This window comes from Lissotriton vulgaris, chromosome 11 (assembly GCF_964263255.1).
Source record: "Lissotriton vulgaris chromosome 11, aLisVul1.2, whole genome shotgun sequence".
Taxonomy (NCBI): domain Eukaryota; kingdom Metazoa; phylum Chordata; class Amphibia; order Caudata; family Salamandridae; genus Lissotriton; species Lissotriton vulgaris.
The window spans coordinates 658,829,306-658,844,063 of record NC_141699.1 but is presented as its reverse complement, the minus strand read 5'-3'; the positions used below and the strand labels follow the sequence as shown (position 1 = coordinate 658,844,063).

Below are 14,758 nucleotides of genomic sequence, written 5' to 3'. Positions count from 1 at the left end.
GTCTGTAAACACCTGTCTGCAACGCAGCTCCCTGGCGCATACTGGAGATACCTGTGAGCTACTTGGCCCTCAGGGACCCTCAGTATTAAAAGAGAATTAATTCTCCAACTTAAAACACGCAACAGGGTGCATTTGCACAGTGGTGAAGGGAGGGGGTGTGGCCTGAAGGGTTATGTCTGTAAACATGCCCTGTGGCGCATTTTAAGTTAGAGAATTAATTCCTCCTCAATCCTGTGGGCCCCTGGGAGCCAACTAGTCCACCAGGTACCTCCAGTATGTGCCACGGGGCTGCGTTGCTGAAAGGTGTTCAGAGGCCCCGCCCCATTTTACAACACTCTGCAACGCAGCTCCGTGGCGCTTACTGGAGGTACCTGGTGGGCTACTTGACCCCCAGGGACCCTCAGGATTGACAAGGAATTACTTCCCCAACTTAAACCACGCCACAGGGTGTGTTTGCACACTTGTGAACTGAGGCCCCGCCCCATTCCTTCACCACTGAGCAAATGCGCCCCCTGGCACGTTTTAAGTTGGTGGATTAACTCCCCTTTGAATCCTGGGTGCAACTAGCCTACCAACTACCTCCAGTAAGCGCCACAGAGCTGCGTTGCAGAGAGGTGTAAAAAAGGGCGTGGTCTCAGAACACCTCTCTGCAATGCAGCCTCTGGCGCAACCTGGAGATTCCTGGTGATTCAGAAAAGGGGGTGGTGATGGACAGAGTGTCTGAATTAAGCAGACCACTCCTACCCAGTCCAAAGATCAGGGCTTGATCCATCACCGTTTTTTAGCTCACTGCACCATCCCAGCTCAGAACCTGGCTACATGCAAATTAGTCTGTCCCTGGCCCAGTGCATCATGGGAACAGGGCGGACCAAACTACCAAGCCAATTCTTATACTGGAAAGGAAACAAGCTTCCGGGGACCGGTTTCTGGCATTACAGCCGCTTTCGGCCCGGCTTGCTTGAATCCTGATGGTGCAGTGAGCAGGGGACTCACATCTGAGTATACCCTTCCACGCTTATGGTGGACAAAATGATTCAGAAAAGGGGGTGGTGATGGACAGAGTGTTTGAATTAAGCAGACCACTCCTACCCAGTCCAAAGATCAGGGCTTGACCCATCACCGTTTTTTAGCTCACTGCACCATCCCAGCTCAGAACCTGGCTACATGCAAATTAGTCTGTCCCTGGCCCAGTGCATCATGGGAACAGGGCAGACCAAACTACCAAGCCAATTCTTATACTGGAAAGGAAACAAGCTTCCGGGGACCGGTTTCTGGCATTACAGCCGTTTTCGGCCCGGCTTGCTTGAATCCTGATGGTGCAGTGAGCAAGGGACTCACATCTTTTTGTGGGTGGGAAATATGATGTATCATAGTGTTTATGTTATGTTTATGTTATTATGCATTACATTTGTTTAAAGTTGGTTGGTTATTGTTACATTTTCATTAAATAATTCATATATATTTATGTTTATTATATCTGTGTTTATTAACTTTGTGACTATATGTAACAATTTCACTGATGTAATAAAAGATTTATATTATTATCTCTAAAAAAAGGATTTTGTTTGCTGCTTTTAGAGTTGTAGTTTTTGAGGTTTTTGGCAGGTAGATTTTTAATTCACTATAGGCTTTTGGCTATCATTTCTAAGTAACGCAGTCCTTTATTATTTATGATCCATTTGATTTTAAATTGTAGCACATTGTACATTATTTTATTTTGTTCGCTAAGGTTAGGGTGAATTTGGGTAACAGACTGGTTGTTTCTTAGATCTTCTTAGCTTTGCTCTTTTTCTAATGCTTTGATAAATTTGAATAATGTAGCTTGAGTTCTGGTTAGTGTGGATCCTTCCCCTGTGCTGTTTGTTTTGGCTTCCAGTGCCAAGCTGCCATCATAGGCATTCAACCATGGTATCTAGAATTTGGCTTGTCGCCTGTGTCCTGACCGAACCAGGCATCCAATCCCAGTGTCTTCTAAATAGGCCATCAGGGGACTAAGGGCTTTATTCTGAGTTTGGTGGTCCGTGGTCCGCCAAACCTGGGGTGGCGCAGCGGTCAGAGGCTCATAATATGCTGGGGGTGAGCCTGCAGCAAAGCCAAGCATATTATGAGTTTCCCCACTAACACGGTTTTTATGGGGGTGAGCCTGCCATGAGAAGTGTGGTGGTGAGGATGCGAAGGGGGCTGTACCGGGTCTCTGTTGCCTCAAAGCGTGTGGACGCATGCAGGGGGAAACATTATGCGCCCCCCTGTTTGCATACACTGCCTGTTCGTACACAGCAATAACTTCACAGTCAATGATGTGAAGGAATGGGCTTTGGCGCTCACATGGCACTGCCTTACTAAGGTTCACATATGAACCTTAGCACACCACTGCAGTGGGACCACCATGGGACCGTCCGTCAGACCAGGAGAAAACTCCTAATCTGGCGGGCGGTCGAGTTTGCCGGTGTGGGGGCAGGGCGGGGGCGTGGGAGCCCGCTTCCATTCCACCTAAAAAGTAATCAGGCCCTAAATTTATTTTCATTTTGTTAGTGGAAAGGTCTTTCTATTAGTAGGTTTTAGTGGTTGGCTACCTCTGTGACAGGGACATAGGCTAGTGCTGTATTTATCTTGATTTTGAAAGTGAATTTGCTCTTAGTGGTGTATTCAAGTTTGGCGTTGTGGGAGCGGGCTGCCACACCACCAAACAGCGCGGTACAAAACGGGGTGGTGATGGACGAAGCATCTGAACCAATCAAACACTCACACCCAGTCAACAGATCTGGGTTTAATCCATCACCGTTCTTTAGCCAACTCTGCCACCCCAGTTCAGACATGGCCATATGCAAATCAGTCTAACCCTGTGCCTCATGGGAACAGTCCAGCCCGAACTGCCAAGCCATGCCTTCAATGGATCGGAAACAAGCTTCCTAGGACCGGTTTCTGGCATTCCAGCCGTCTTCAGCCCGGCTTGCTTGAATCCAGTGGCACCACCAAACAGGGCCACTGCCCGCCCACCAGATTACAAGTATGACCATGATCAGGCGGGTGGGCGACATAGCAGTTCCGCTGCATTGCACCTTACACTGCACTTAAACAGACACTAAAGGCAGCACCCCATGCAGAAGAGCCACTTCACATATCCAAGCACAACCATCCATGTTAATAGGCAGTACTGCACTCAACAAACCTCTTCTGCAACAGAATGAAAAATACAGAAAACATATGGCTCAATCAACAATGCACAATTGTGCAATAAACAAGGTACATACTAACTTTCAAACTTGTATTAAACTATACTGCCACTGGTAAAGACTTAAGAGAATGCAGCCCATCATTCCATCATTGCCAATGATCCTTTTAGTGCATCCCTTTAACTGTCTGCTGGGTCACCAAACATCAGACGCCTCCCACATTTAAAAATCTTCTGTGCAATGAGTGAACATTCCTATTTTAAAAAATACATTATTGATCGCAGTACAGCCCTTTGTCTGTACACTTCACACCTCAACAAATGATGGATCACATTTAAATCATGGCAGACAACCCACGAGGTCAGCTAGGGCTCTGGTCCGTGTTCTGCGCGCACCAGAAGCCTGAGAAACATAGGGATGCCTGGCTGCCTGATTGTGATCTCTGTGCCTTGAGTGCATACAGTGGCCTAACAGATGCACTGAAAACATAGCTACATGGTGAGCAGACATCAGGTTTTTTTTAGCCTACTCTGCACTCTGCACACCAGTAGGCAGCCTGTTGGAGCCCCGTCCACCTGGAAGCCTTTGGACCAGCGTCAGCGGACGAGGTCCTTAAAGTGCTGGTCACTATAAAGAGTGGCTCCCCCAGCGACCCGATCCCTATGGGAATCCTGAAACAGGTAGGAACTACTATTGCCACCCCTGTTACCGATTTAATCAACGCATCCTTTGCACGGGGTCTGGTGCCACCGCGCTGGAAGGGAGCAGTTGTGAAAGCCCTCCTGAAAAAGCCTCACCTAGATCCATCGGATCTGGCGAATTTCAGGCCTATTTCTCTGCTTCCTGGACTCAGTAAAATCCCGGAAAGGTTGGTGAGCCAACATCTAACACACTTTCTTGAGTCCAATGGCCTGTTGCGTAATTCGCAAACAGGCTTTCGGCCGGGTCAGGGCACCAACACTGCTCTTCTGACAGTCGTTGAGGAAGCCAGAAGCATCTTGGATTCGGGAGGATCAGTGGCAGTGATCCTCCTGGATCTCAGTGCGGCTTTCGACACTGTTAATCACCAAGTGCTAATTCAACGGCTGTCAGATGTAGGAGTGACAGGGATGGCTTTGAAATGGCTCACGTCATTCCTTAGCGACCGGACATAACAGGTATGGGAAGGCAGCGCACGATCAGCATCAATCCCCCTCCATTGTGGTGTGCCACAGGGCTCATCCCTATGCCCCACATTGTTTAATGTGTATATGGCCCCACTGGAGGATGTGGTCGTCCCATTTGGTATCAAAATCGTGAGCTACGCTGATGATACTCAGCTGGTGGTCGCCTTATCCCAGCTTGCTAAAAGTCCAGATACGCTGCACTCCTGCATGTCCAAAGTCTATACTTGGATGTGTGAATCGGCATTGAAGCTGAATGGCTCAAAGACCAAAATAATTCTTTTAGGGCACAAATGACCCTCACTCCCTCCGACTATCTGGCCCAGTTGTTTGGGCGAGCTCCCGAGTCCAAAGGAGGAGATTAAGAGGCTTGGGGTCTGGCTGGAACAAGACCTCTCTTTCAGGACCCAAGCGAAAGAAATGGCGGGAGTCTGCTTTGGTCTTCTCTGCTCAGCTCGGAAAGTTCTGCCCCTCCTTCCACCGCCATCCAGAAAGCTGCTTATTCAGGGGCTGATCGTATCAAGATTGGATTATAGTAATGCTATCTTTCTCGGTGCCCCTGAAGCAACGTTCAACAAACTCCAACAGATTCAAAACGCTGCAGCACGGCTTCTTAAGAGTACTTCAATGACGCGGTCAGCTAAACCCGCATTGAAGGCGCTGCATTGGCTCCCGATGCATGAAAGGGTCAAATTTAAGTCCCTTTGCATTGCGCATAAAAATCTCCAGGACAAGGGACCTCCTATCCTGAAGAACTTAGTTATGCCCTACAAGGCCAATAGAGCCTTGCGCTCAGATCAGAAACATATGCTCAAAATTCCTAAAGTTAAAAAGGCACGTACGGGGGGAGAGGATTCTCAGTGAACACAGCGATTCTTTGGAACGCACTCCCCCTGAGTCTGCGCTTGGAGACTTGTCTTCTCCGGTTTCGCAAACTCCTCAAAACGCACCTCTTTCCTAACTGATGCCTCTGAATACGCTTGACTGCTACCTTTCTGTTGCTCTGGAACAAGCGCTGGGATGCTCTAGGGTAACTACGCGCTATACAAAACAGGAAATAAATAAATAAATAAAATTCTTGTAGTTCAGCAATAAACTGTCAAACAGCAAGTGTCTTAAAAAGTCACTAGCCATGATGCACAGGGAGTTCTTTTTCTTGAGTGCAAACCATTTTTGTTTGTTTTTCCGCCCTAGAACCTCCATGCCTTGTATGGTGGACTCAGACAGGCACAATCAGTGGAAGCCACCTTGCACTAATTAGTGTGCGGCTATTGCAATTGTGACCTGGTGGCCCAGTGGTGGACAGATGTCCTTACTAGGGTTTCTTATAGTGGAGTCATCAGAGGCTGTTCCGTTAAGAAATCCAGAAGTTCCTCTGACTCTAAATGAGGTGGGAAACTTTGGGCGGAAGACTTCTTCAGTTATGTCCAAGATCCTGCTCAAGTAAGTTCTAAACGAGGCCCAAAGTCTGGCAGATTCACTTACAAAGGCAGATTCATTATCATATTGACACCACACCTTCCCAAACCCATCCTAAGAACTGCTCGGAAATTCATTCCTGGATCACTGAATGTGCTGAGATGCCATAATAATGAGTGATGGTGCACCTCAGAAATGCGAAATAGCAATATCAAATAACAATAATACCATAATACTCTGAATGAAGTGGCTCATGCTTGAAATTCTCTAGTTACAACGAGCTTGTTTTGTGGAAAGTATTACTTCCCCAAAAAGACCCTCCATGCTTAGGGCATTTTTATACATGCATGCATATACATACAATATACAAAGAAACACACATAGGCAACACAATGCATGCACACACGCACAGACCGACACACACACAGACCGACACACACACACACGCAGACCGACACACACACACACAGACCGACACACACACACACAGACCCACACACACACACATACACACACACACACACACACACACACTACCCACACAACAGATAATACCAGGTAGCTCAAAAATATGGCAGGAACTTAAAGAAATCGAAAAACAAAAATCTTGAATTTTGTACTTTATAATGCAAAAATGCACTTCATGGCTCAAGGAGGCAGCAAGGCAAAGGCAATGCTCTCCATGTGAAGAGGTGGGTGAGGATAGAATCCACCAGGGGCGGCTCCTCCGCTGTAGTGGAGGAGCGTCGCCCCCTCCCCCCCCCCCCCCGCCAGCACCCTCAAGAAAGTGAAAAAATAACCGATAATAAAACGGGCTTCAAACCCATTCTATTATCGCTTTATTTTTCTTGTGCTGAGTTTTGGGGTCGGGGCCAGTGTGATGACAGGAACTGAGAGGGAGTGGTAGGCGAACTGCCTTCACTGCGCATGTGGTTTCTGACTGGCCGTCTCGGGCTGGCCAAACCCACATGCGCAGTGAAGATCTCTCCAATCCCAGCTGCATTGCTGGGTTGGAGAGAGCATGCACAGGTTCTCAGTCTGTCTGGGAGCGCACCTCATCGGCGCTCAGGCCAATGCTGAAACTGCTCTCATTCATGAGTATTAATGTCACCCATGGCTGAAGAAAAGGGGCGGAAACTAAATATATCTGTTTATAGAACACACAACAAATGTCTCCACTTACTTGATTTTATGACCCACAGCACCGCCTGCCTCCAGTCAGAAATGTGTAGCAGTGTATCAGAACCTGAAAGCCAAAGGGTAACCATTTAGGGAGTCTGATGTCTCACAAGATTGCTGATCCCGAAGCATGCACCATTGCTGGGGGCCCAGTGCGCCTCCCCTTCTGGATGCACTGCTGACTCCTAGTTCCTTACCTGACCTACCTCATGCTGCAGCTCATCAGTGCATAGAAGGCTCTGCATTCCTATAGACTTTAATACATGCAGGGTTAGAAATGTTTTGAAAGAAACCTCTTTGCTGACCAGTCAGTCAGATAGATACCTAATGCCAAATTTGCCAACTTTTGGAGCAACACAGCAACTAAATGTTGCTGCACTGTGTTGTGTCAAAGGAAGAGCAAAAAAACAGTGCTATATCTATTAATGTAAGGCACTGTTATTCTTTCCCCCGGTTCTGGCACACTTTAGTCGGTCATGTGCCAACGCACACAGCTTATCACCAAAATGCAAGGGACTGTGCATTCTGTCAAGCATAGGTTTCGTAGTGGAGGGGTTTCCTTCTAGTACAAAAACTATGCTTTGACTTAGTTTAATACTTTTCCTACTTTGTAAATGTGTTGTACTGTGAAACATAGATGCAAGGTGGGAAAACTAAGAAGACTTTTTAAATTTGCTCCACTGTTATACCTTCCTCAAGTCTACAAATGTTAGGAGATAGGGTCAAACCCCATGGGTAGTTGAATGGGAAAGCATGTGTACCACCCATGGAACGCGCCCTTGATGCAAAAGAGTGCATAGCGATAATTTGCTGACTTTAGGCAACTTTCTACTGCTAATCATGATTTATGTTGGAAAATGTGCCGGGTTTGCATCACTTTTGTGATGCAATCCCAGGGCAAAGGGTTAGTACAATTCCCCCTTAGTGTGTGCCAATGTTAACTTATCTGAGCTTAACTCACACTTGCCACCAAATATTGTTTTCACAGGATCAGCTTCTGACAAGGTCAACCAACCCTTTTACTTTTAATGAAAAGAATGTTATTGAGCTTGATAATAGTAGTAACTTATTGGCCTGATGTTTTGTAACTCACGGGTTGAAGTAATACAAGTACTCCCATGAAGAATCTGAGCAGATGCAATGCTATAATTTCTCATTATTTAACTAACTGACTTCTTTTCTTAGATTTCAGATTGCTATTAACCTCAGTGAAGAACGTTATGCTTTAATCTTTGGATTCAATACGTTCATTGCTTTGGCCCTTCAGACAATTGTGACTGTTACTGTTGTTGACTCCAAAGGTCTGGGGTTGGATATTTTCACTCAGGTACAGTATGCTCTTTCTCCATTTTTGCATTGGGATTTCATATATTTTGCTTCAGCCGTTTTTAGGTGCTCCAAGATCAGTGCTTAACTTGAGCCGGTCGTTGCAGTTGGGGCCCACCAGTACTAATTTTTGGGGACCGGCAGTAACGTGTTCTCAAAATAGAGAGAGAAGAAGAGAAAAGTGGAAAGGCAGTGAAAACGGGAGAAAGCAGAGATGCATGTGAAGCTGTAAGACTGACAAAGAGAGGCAGAGAAACTCTGGTGATGGATTTCAGAGGCATAAAGTGGAATCAAAACTACACAGCATTAGTATTCAGCCCTCCACCCTTTGATAGTGCCACCCAAGGGCTCCTGAGCAAAACCTTGAACCCCTGCACTTATTTTATTGCGAATAAAGCACTTTCCAAGATTATATTATTTACTGCAGAGTTTGAAAGCTTTGTGTTTTTGTGCAAGGAACCGCCATCTAAAATCCTTAGCAGAATGACATGTAATGTGGTTGGTCTCAATCACATTGAAACTGTAAACTAAGGCTCTATAAATATGAAATCAACCGCCACTTTTTAACACATGACCCTAGTGGCTGGTGGTGGGAACCAGTACCACATTTTGGAAATCAGATCCTATGTTTTATATTGAGGCTTTGACCCAGAAAAGAAGACAGAGAGGTAGAAAAAGGAGAAAAGGGGTGAAGAAAAAATAGGAAAACTGTGACAAAGGGAGGGGACAGAAATAAAATAGAATTTGCAAGGGTGACTTAAATTGACTAGAGGGTAGGATATGGGAAGAAAGAATTGTGAGATAGAATCAGGACTGCACAGCCTTATTGCTCATCTTTGGTTTCGGCAACAATGGTTTTGGGCTCCTAAGAAAAACATAGGGCCGCTGCGCTTTTTTCACAATATAAGCACTGTCAACTAACACTTCAACACCTTCTGTAGAAAGACAGTCTCAAAGTTGTTTATAGCCAAGGAGAAGTCTTCAAAAATTGGACACTTAAGCACAATAGAGTAAATCCCTTGACCGAAGCCCACATTCTGATTAGTCCTGCTAGCACACTTAAGTATTACACTGTGCACAAAATAAAGTGTTCATTAAAATGTGCCACTACTTTTCTGGCACACAACAAAATAGGTAGCCATTTCTAAATGTTTTATAGCAACATTGCTGTTTTGAAGGCAGCTTGATACATGCATGCCCTTATAAATATAGTGGGCTACGGAAGCCTCTAGTGCATTTTTAGGGCGGGCCAGCTTGCACAGCAGCAATATATTTATGGAAATACAGGCTCAATCTGTTTCCTTGATGATTGTAGGCATACCTGAACCCTGCAATCCTATTTACCTTCTCCCACCGCTGTAAATCAATAATTCTGTGCCTTAAAATGCAAGGCAAACTTCCTAGGGAGCATGTTTTTTGTGAAGTTTTCATCACAAACTTTCCACAAATCTTTCTTTTATTTTGACCCCCTCCCCCTTACACACTTCAGATTTCCGCTTAAAGGTACAATGCAGGAGCTTACCACCTCCTCCTTACCCAGATATGGTCGCATGTTGAGGATCTGTAATGGTCCCCCATTGAGCTGGAAGAAAATGGAGCCTAGGCAGAAAAGCAGCATGCCACCTGCGTAGCTTGGGGGGCGGTCCACCCCAGGCGGCACTGTTTTGGGGGTGGCACTGGTGGCCCGTTGCGGCCGCGGCCGCATTTATAATTTATTTGCACGTGCGGCCCAGTTATGCACAGTGCAGGCCTTTGCCTATTCAGACACTGTAACTCGCGGCGGGCGGGGCCTGCCCTCAGCAGTGGTTGCCTACTGGTCCCGCCGGGGAGGGGGAGGGATGTGAGCTCACATCCTGGATGTATGAAGTGAGGTTGGGATTGGTGGGAACCTAAGTGGGAACTCGACTGGAGATGGATTGCCGGGCGCCGGGGGCAGACCGAGTAACTGTCCTGTCCTCGTCCCGGCGCATGAACTCACTCAGTGTGTGTGGACGGTGCTGCACATATTTACTGGTGTTGGACGCGGGCAGCATCACTCAGCAGCAGGACGCCTGAGTGGCCTCGGCTGCTGTGGAGTCACCGTCACCCCGGAATGCAAATGCCAGGGTAGGAGCCAAGGGGCCCTGTTGGCATACGCTGGCTACAACATGGCATCATGATCTAATTATTAGTCCGCCGGCCCAGCAACACATATGCCCAACTAGTGCATGTGTCTGATTGTCAATTTCCTGCCTCAGCGTCTGGTGTAGTGTGCATCTCCATGATGCCTAAGTTAAAGGAAAGCAGTCCAGTGTAATGAATGCCAGAACACACTGCAGTACTGAGCCCCAGTAAGGATAACCACTGCTTCAGCCTATCTACTATCTTGCCAGCACCAACAACATTCAGCTAAATTATCAGAGAAGCCCACGCTGTGCCACCTATCCCATGTCTACCGCTGACCCGGTGAGTGCTCTGGCTTGTCCAGATTGTAGTTTTCTGCCTACCATGCAGCTTCGATCGGAGGCTCGTGTATCAATTCTCGCCTTCCGGCCAGTTTTAAAGCTTGCCTTATTAATTCCATATCTCTTAAACGGCACCATACTGACATTTCTGATTTGATCTTGGACTCTGACCTTGATCTCTTATTTGTTACAGAGACCTGGTTAGATGCTTTCTCCAATCCTATAGTTACTCTGGCCACTCCCCCTGGGTACAAAATACACCGGTTTGACCAACCATTGGGGAGAGGGGGGGGGTGTTGCCATATTTTATAGAGAATGCTGGGTCCTTCAGGGGGAAGCATCCACTAATTGGGTAGGTTGTGAGGCTTTAGATTTCAGCCTGCAACTGTCGCCCCATTTCACCATGGGTGGCTCTTTACTATACAGCCCTCTGGGTCCTGCGGGAGCCTTTTTGGGCACTTGCGGTGACACTATAGCGGAGAGAGTCCTAAGGTTTTCCAACTTCCTTCTGTAGGGCGACCTTAATTTACATCTGGACTCGGCAGAGTCATCGCACGCCGCTGATTTCCGGGATATTCTCCAGTTAGCCATGCTCAGTGGGTGAGTGCTCCTACCCATAAGGGGGGCCACATTCTGGATCTTATTTGTTCCAACTTTCCGGTTTTGGTCCAAAAACCCCTGGCGGTTACATGGTCAGACCACTTCCCAGTATTCTTTTCGTGGACGGCCTTGCAAGAACGCCAACCACCACCCCGCTACCGTGCCCCGAAGGTCAGAAAGATTGATACTGTGCTTTTGAGTGCTAAGTTGGTGGCTTCGCGCCCGTCCCTTGGGAGCACCCTATCGGAGAATGTTACTATGTTTTCGAATTGGATTAGTGATGCTGTCATGGGCCTTTCGGCCTCTGGCCCCCGTAAGTTGGGGAGAGAAACCCCCTCCAAGCCTTGGTTCACCGCAGAGTTGAGGGATCTCAAACACTATTGTAAGGTCTTGGAGAGAACATGGAGGGCCAGCGGCTATTGTCCTATGGCCAAACAGGCTCTTAGGGACAAACAGAAATTGTACTATTCAGCCATCTCCTTGGCAAAAAGCACCCATTTTGCCGCGCGCATTGATAGGGCTCACAATAATGCGAAGGAAATCTTTGCCATTGTGCAGAGTTTTGTGGCACCCCGAGCACAGGATATAGAGGCTACGCCCTCAGTCATCTGGGCAAATACTCTGTCCAATCACTTTAGGGAGAAAATCAGGGATATCCAAGACTATTTTCCCAAAAACGTGACGCCTCCCCGGCCCCAGCGGGGGCTTAGTGTGGCGAAGGACCCAGATCACTCCTTCTCTGCCTTCTGCCCCATAGACCTCTTGGCCTCTCGCAAAATCCTTGGGGCGTTGAAATCTGGTTCTCCCAACGATCCTTGCGCGGCTCGGCTGCTGGCTGATCTAGCCGACACGGTTAATTCGGAAGTCAATATTCTGATCAACCAGTCGCTTCGCGAAGCACACGTTCCGCTCGCTTGGAAGCAGGCCCTCTTACTTCCATTACTTAAGAAACCCACCCTTGACCCCTCACTTCCCGGTAATTACAGACCCATCTCTCTTTTACCTAGTTTGGGCAAGGTTTGCGAAAAGGCGGTCACTTTGCAGTTAACCAACTATGTGACGAAGTCGGGCGCGCTACATCCTGTGCAATCGGGGTTCCGGGCTGCCCATAGCACAGAGTCGGCACTGCTGGAGGTGGCTGAGGCTATTAGGGACTGTTTGGATGCCGGCGGCAGAGCAGCTCTGGTGATGCTGGATCTCTCTGCGGCATTCGACACGGTTCCCCACTCTCTCCTTCTTGACCGACTTACTGACATCGGCATTGCAGGTACGGCGTGGAGCTGGCTGCAATCCTTTTTGGAGGATTGGTCACAACAAGTCTGGCTCCCCCCGTTTGCCTCGTCCCCCTACCCTCTCTCCACTGATTTCCCGCAGGGCTCTTCCTTTAGCCCCCTTCTGTTTAACATCTTTGTGACTCCCCTGATTTACCTGGCGGAGTCACTGGGGGCTAGGGTGATGGCCTACACGGACGACACGCAGTTATTGTTTACCTGGAGAAGGGGTGAGGACTCGGTCAACACGGCTCACCGCTGTCTTTCCGCGGTGTTTCGCTGGTTGGCCAATGCACAACTCAAGTGCAATGAGGAGAAGTTGGAGGTGCTCTTGTTTGTAGCGTTTCCTGCGGGCTTCAGAACCAGACTGTGGCCCCCGGACTTTCCATCCCCCCAATCAGACAAGGGCCTTGCAAAAAACTTGGGGGTCTGGTTTGAGGAAAATTTAAATTTTGCGACACATGTAAAAAAACTTACAGGGACCTGTTTTGGCATACTTAAAACCCTGCGTAAATTCCTCCCCCTTCTGCCTGCAGAGGCTAAAGAAACAGTAGTCCGGGCATTGATTCTTTCTCGGATGGATTATTCCAACGTGCTCTTAGTGGGATGTCCAGGCTATCTGATAAAAAAATTACAGGTAGTCCAAAATGCGACTGCTCGTCTACTTCTGGGTCTTTCTTCCAGGCAGAGCGTGCGGGTCCATCTCCGCCACCTTCACTGGCTCCCAGTTGAGGCCCGCTTGAAATTCAAAATGCTGGCCATTGTCCATAGGGCCTTGTATGGATTGGGCCCACTCTATCTGCAGAAGCGCTTTTCTTTCTATGTTCCTTCCAGGACTTTGCGGTCCTCGGACAAACTCCTTATCTAGAACCCGCGCTTTTCACGCCATAGGCTAGGTGGCTGCTCTTTCACCCGTAAGGCTGGCATAGCCTGGAATGAGCTTCCTCTCGCCCTCAGGAGGATTTCGGATCCGGTTATCTTCAAAAAGAATCTAAAAACACTTCTGTTCTGAGTCCATTCTCTTAGAGGCTCTTCCTGTTCAGCTAGTTGTGGGGGCTCAGGGTAGCAGCGCCGGGATTCTTTGAGTAGCTGTGCGCTTTAGAAATGCAGTGTAACATAACATAACAAAACTGCATTAGAAAACCGACACCAGTACAGTAAGCGTTTCAATATCTTGACAAATACAAAAGGTATTTTACCGATATTTGTACATACTTTAAACCGTGCATATGATATAAAAACATTATTGTGTTCCCAAGCTGCCCTAAGAACACCTGACTGATAATTTAAACAAAGACAGAAAGTGTATTTCAAAAATTAATACGGACAATTTCATATAAAGTTCCCTTAAAAATTAAGTCAAGGCCTTAGCAAACTGTTAAAGGAATGGTGGCTGGTATTTTTTCAGCAAAAAGTGGCAATCCTAAGTGAGTACCTATTGAGGCCGCATTTAGAGGCCACACTCTCTGCAGCACTGAACCCCTGACAGATGACAGTACGATCATCTTAGAAAGGGGCAGTAGGTGAGTGAACTTCCTTTTCAGGTATTTTATGGTCGTTTCAATATCTTTTTGAAACTTCTCATTACTTGAAGGTGTGTAATTTCGGATCTCTATTTCAATGCACTCCATTGCTTGATTTGATTTGTGGAAGTGTCATTGTATGTGTTACACATGTTGTCACATGTTGCCATTGAATGTCACTCATATGTACAGTGAAATCATGAAAATGTGACACATAATAAGTCAGAAAACCTGCCAGCTTACGTGCTTGAGACCGAGAGACAGTATAATCACTTAGCTGCACTTGCTATGCTGTAAAATTTGCTTTTTAGGATACTGTGTAGTCATAGGATACTGTGTGGTCATGAATGATCAGATTAATAATATCTTCTGAGCAGCTGCAGTTTTTGCCCACTGTCACTGAGAACTGCAGTCACCCTTTCATTTCTGGTGTTTTGCAGCAGTTTTCAGATCTTCTCAGTTTCTTGTTGCTCAAATGGGTGTAATTTCTGATATTTAAATGTTTACCTCGTCTTCTTTCCGTGATTTTGCTCTTGAGAAAGTGTCACTCATAATCGTTGAAATGTCACTCACAATTACACTGGAAGTATGAAAATGTCACACATAGCAATCTGAAACCTTGGCAGCTATGCAGTAAGTGGCTGGGCGATTAGTGGCTGG

The 14,758-nt window shown here is 47.1% G+C and overlaps 1 protein-coding gene across 3 annotated transcripts in view; it reads left to right on the top strand.

Moving 5' to 3' along the window:
• The window catches only part of LOC147683298 (thiamine transporter 2-like), a 422,353-nt gene that overhangs the window by 361,945 nt on the left and 45,650 nt on the right, over window positions 1-14,758 (top strand). For all 3 annotated transcript variants that reach the window (XM_086943745.1, XM_086943746.1, XM_086943744.1), the window contains one exon: window positions 8,120-8,261. In XM_086943745.1, coding sequence (XP_086799871.1) covers window positions 8,120-8,261 — 142 coding nt within the window. The remainder of the gene's footprint in view (window positions 1-8,119; window positions 8,262-14,758) is intronic.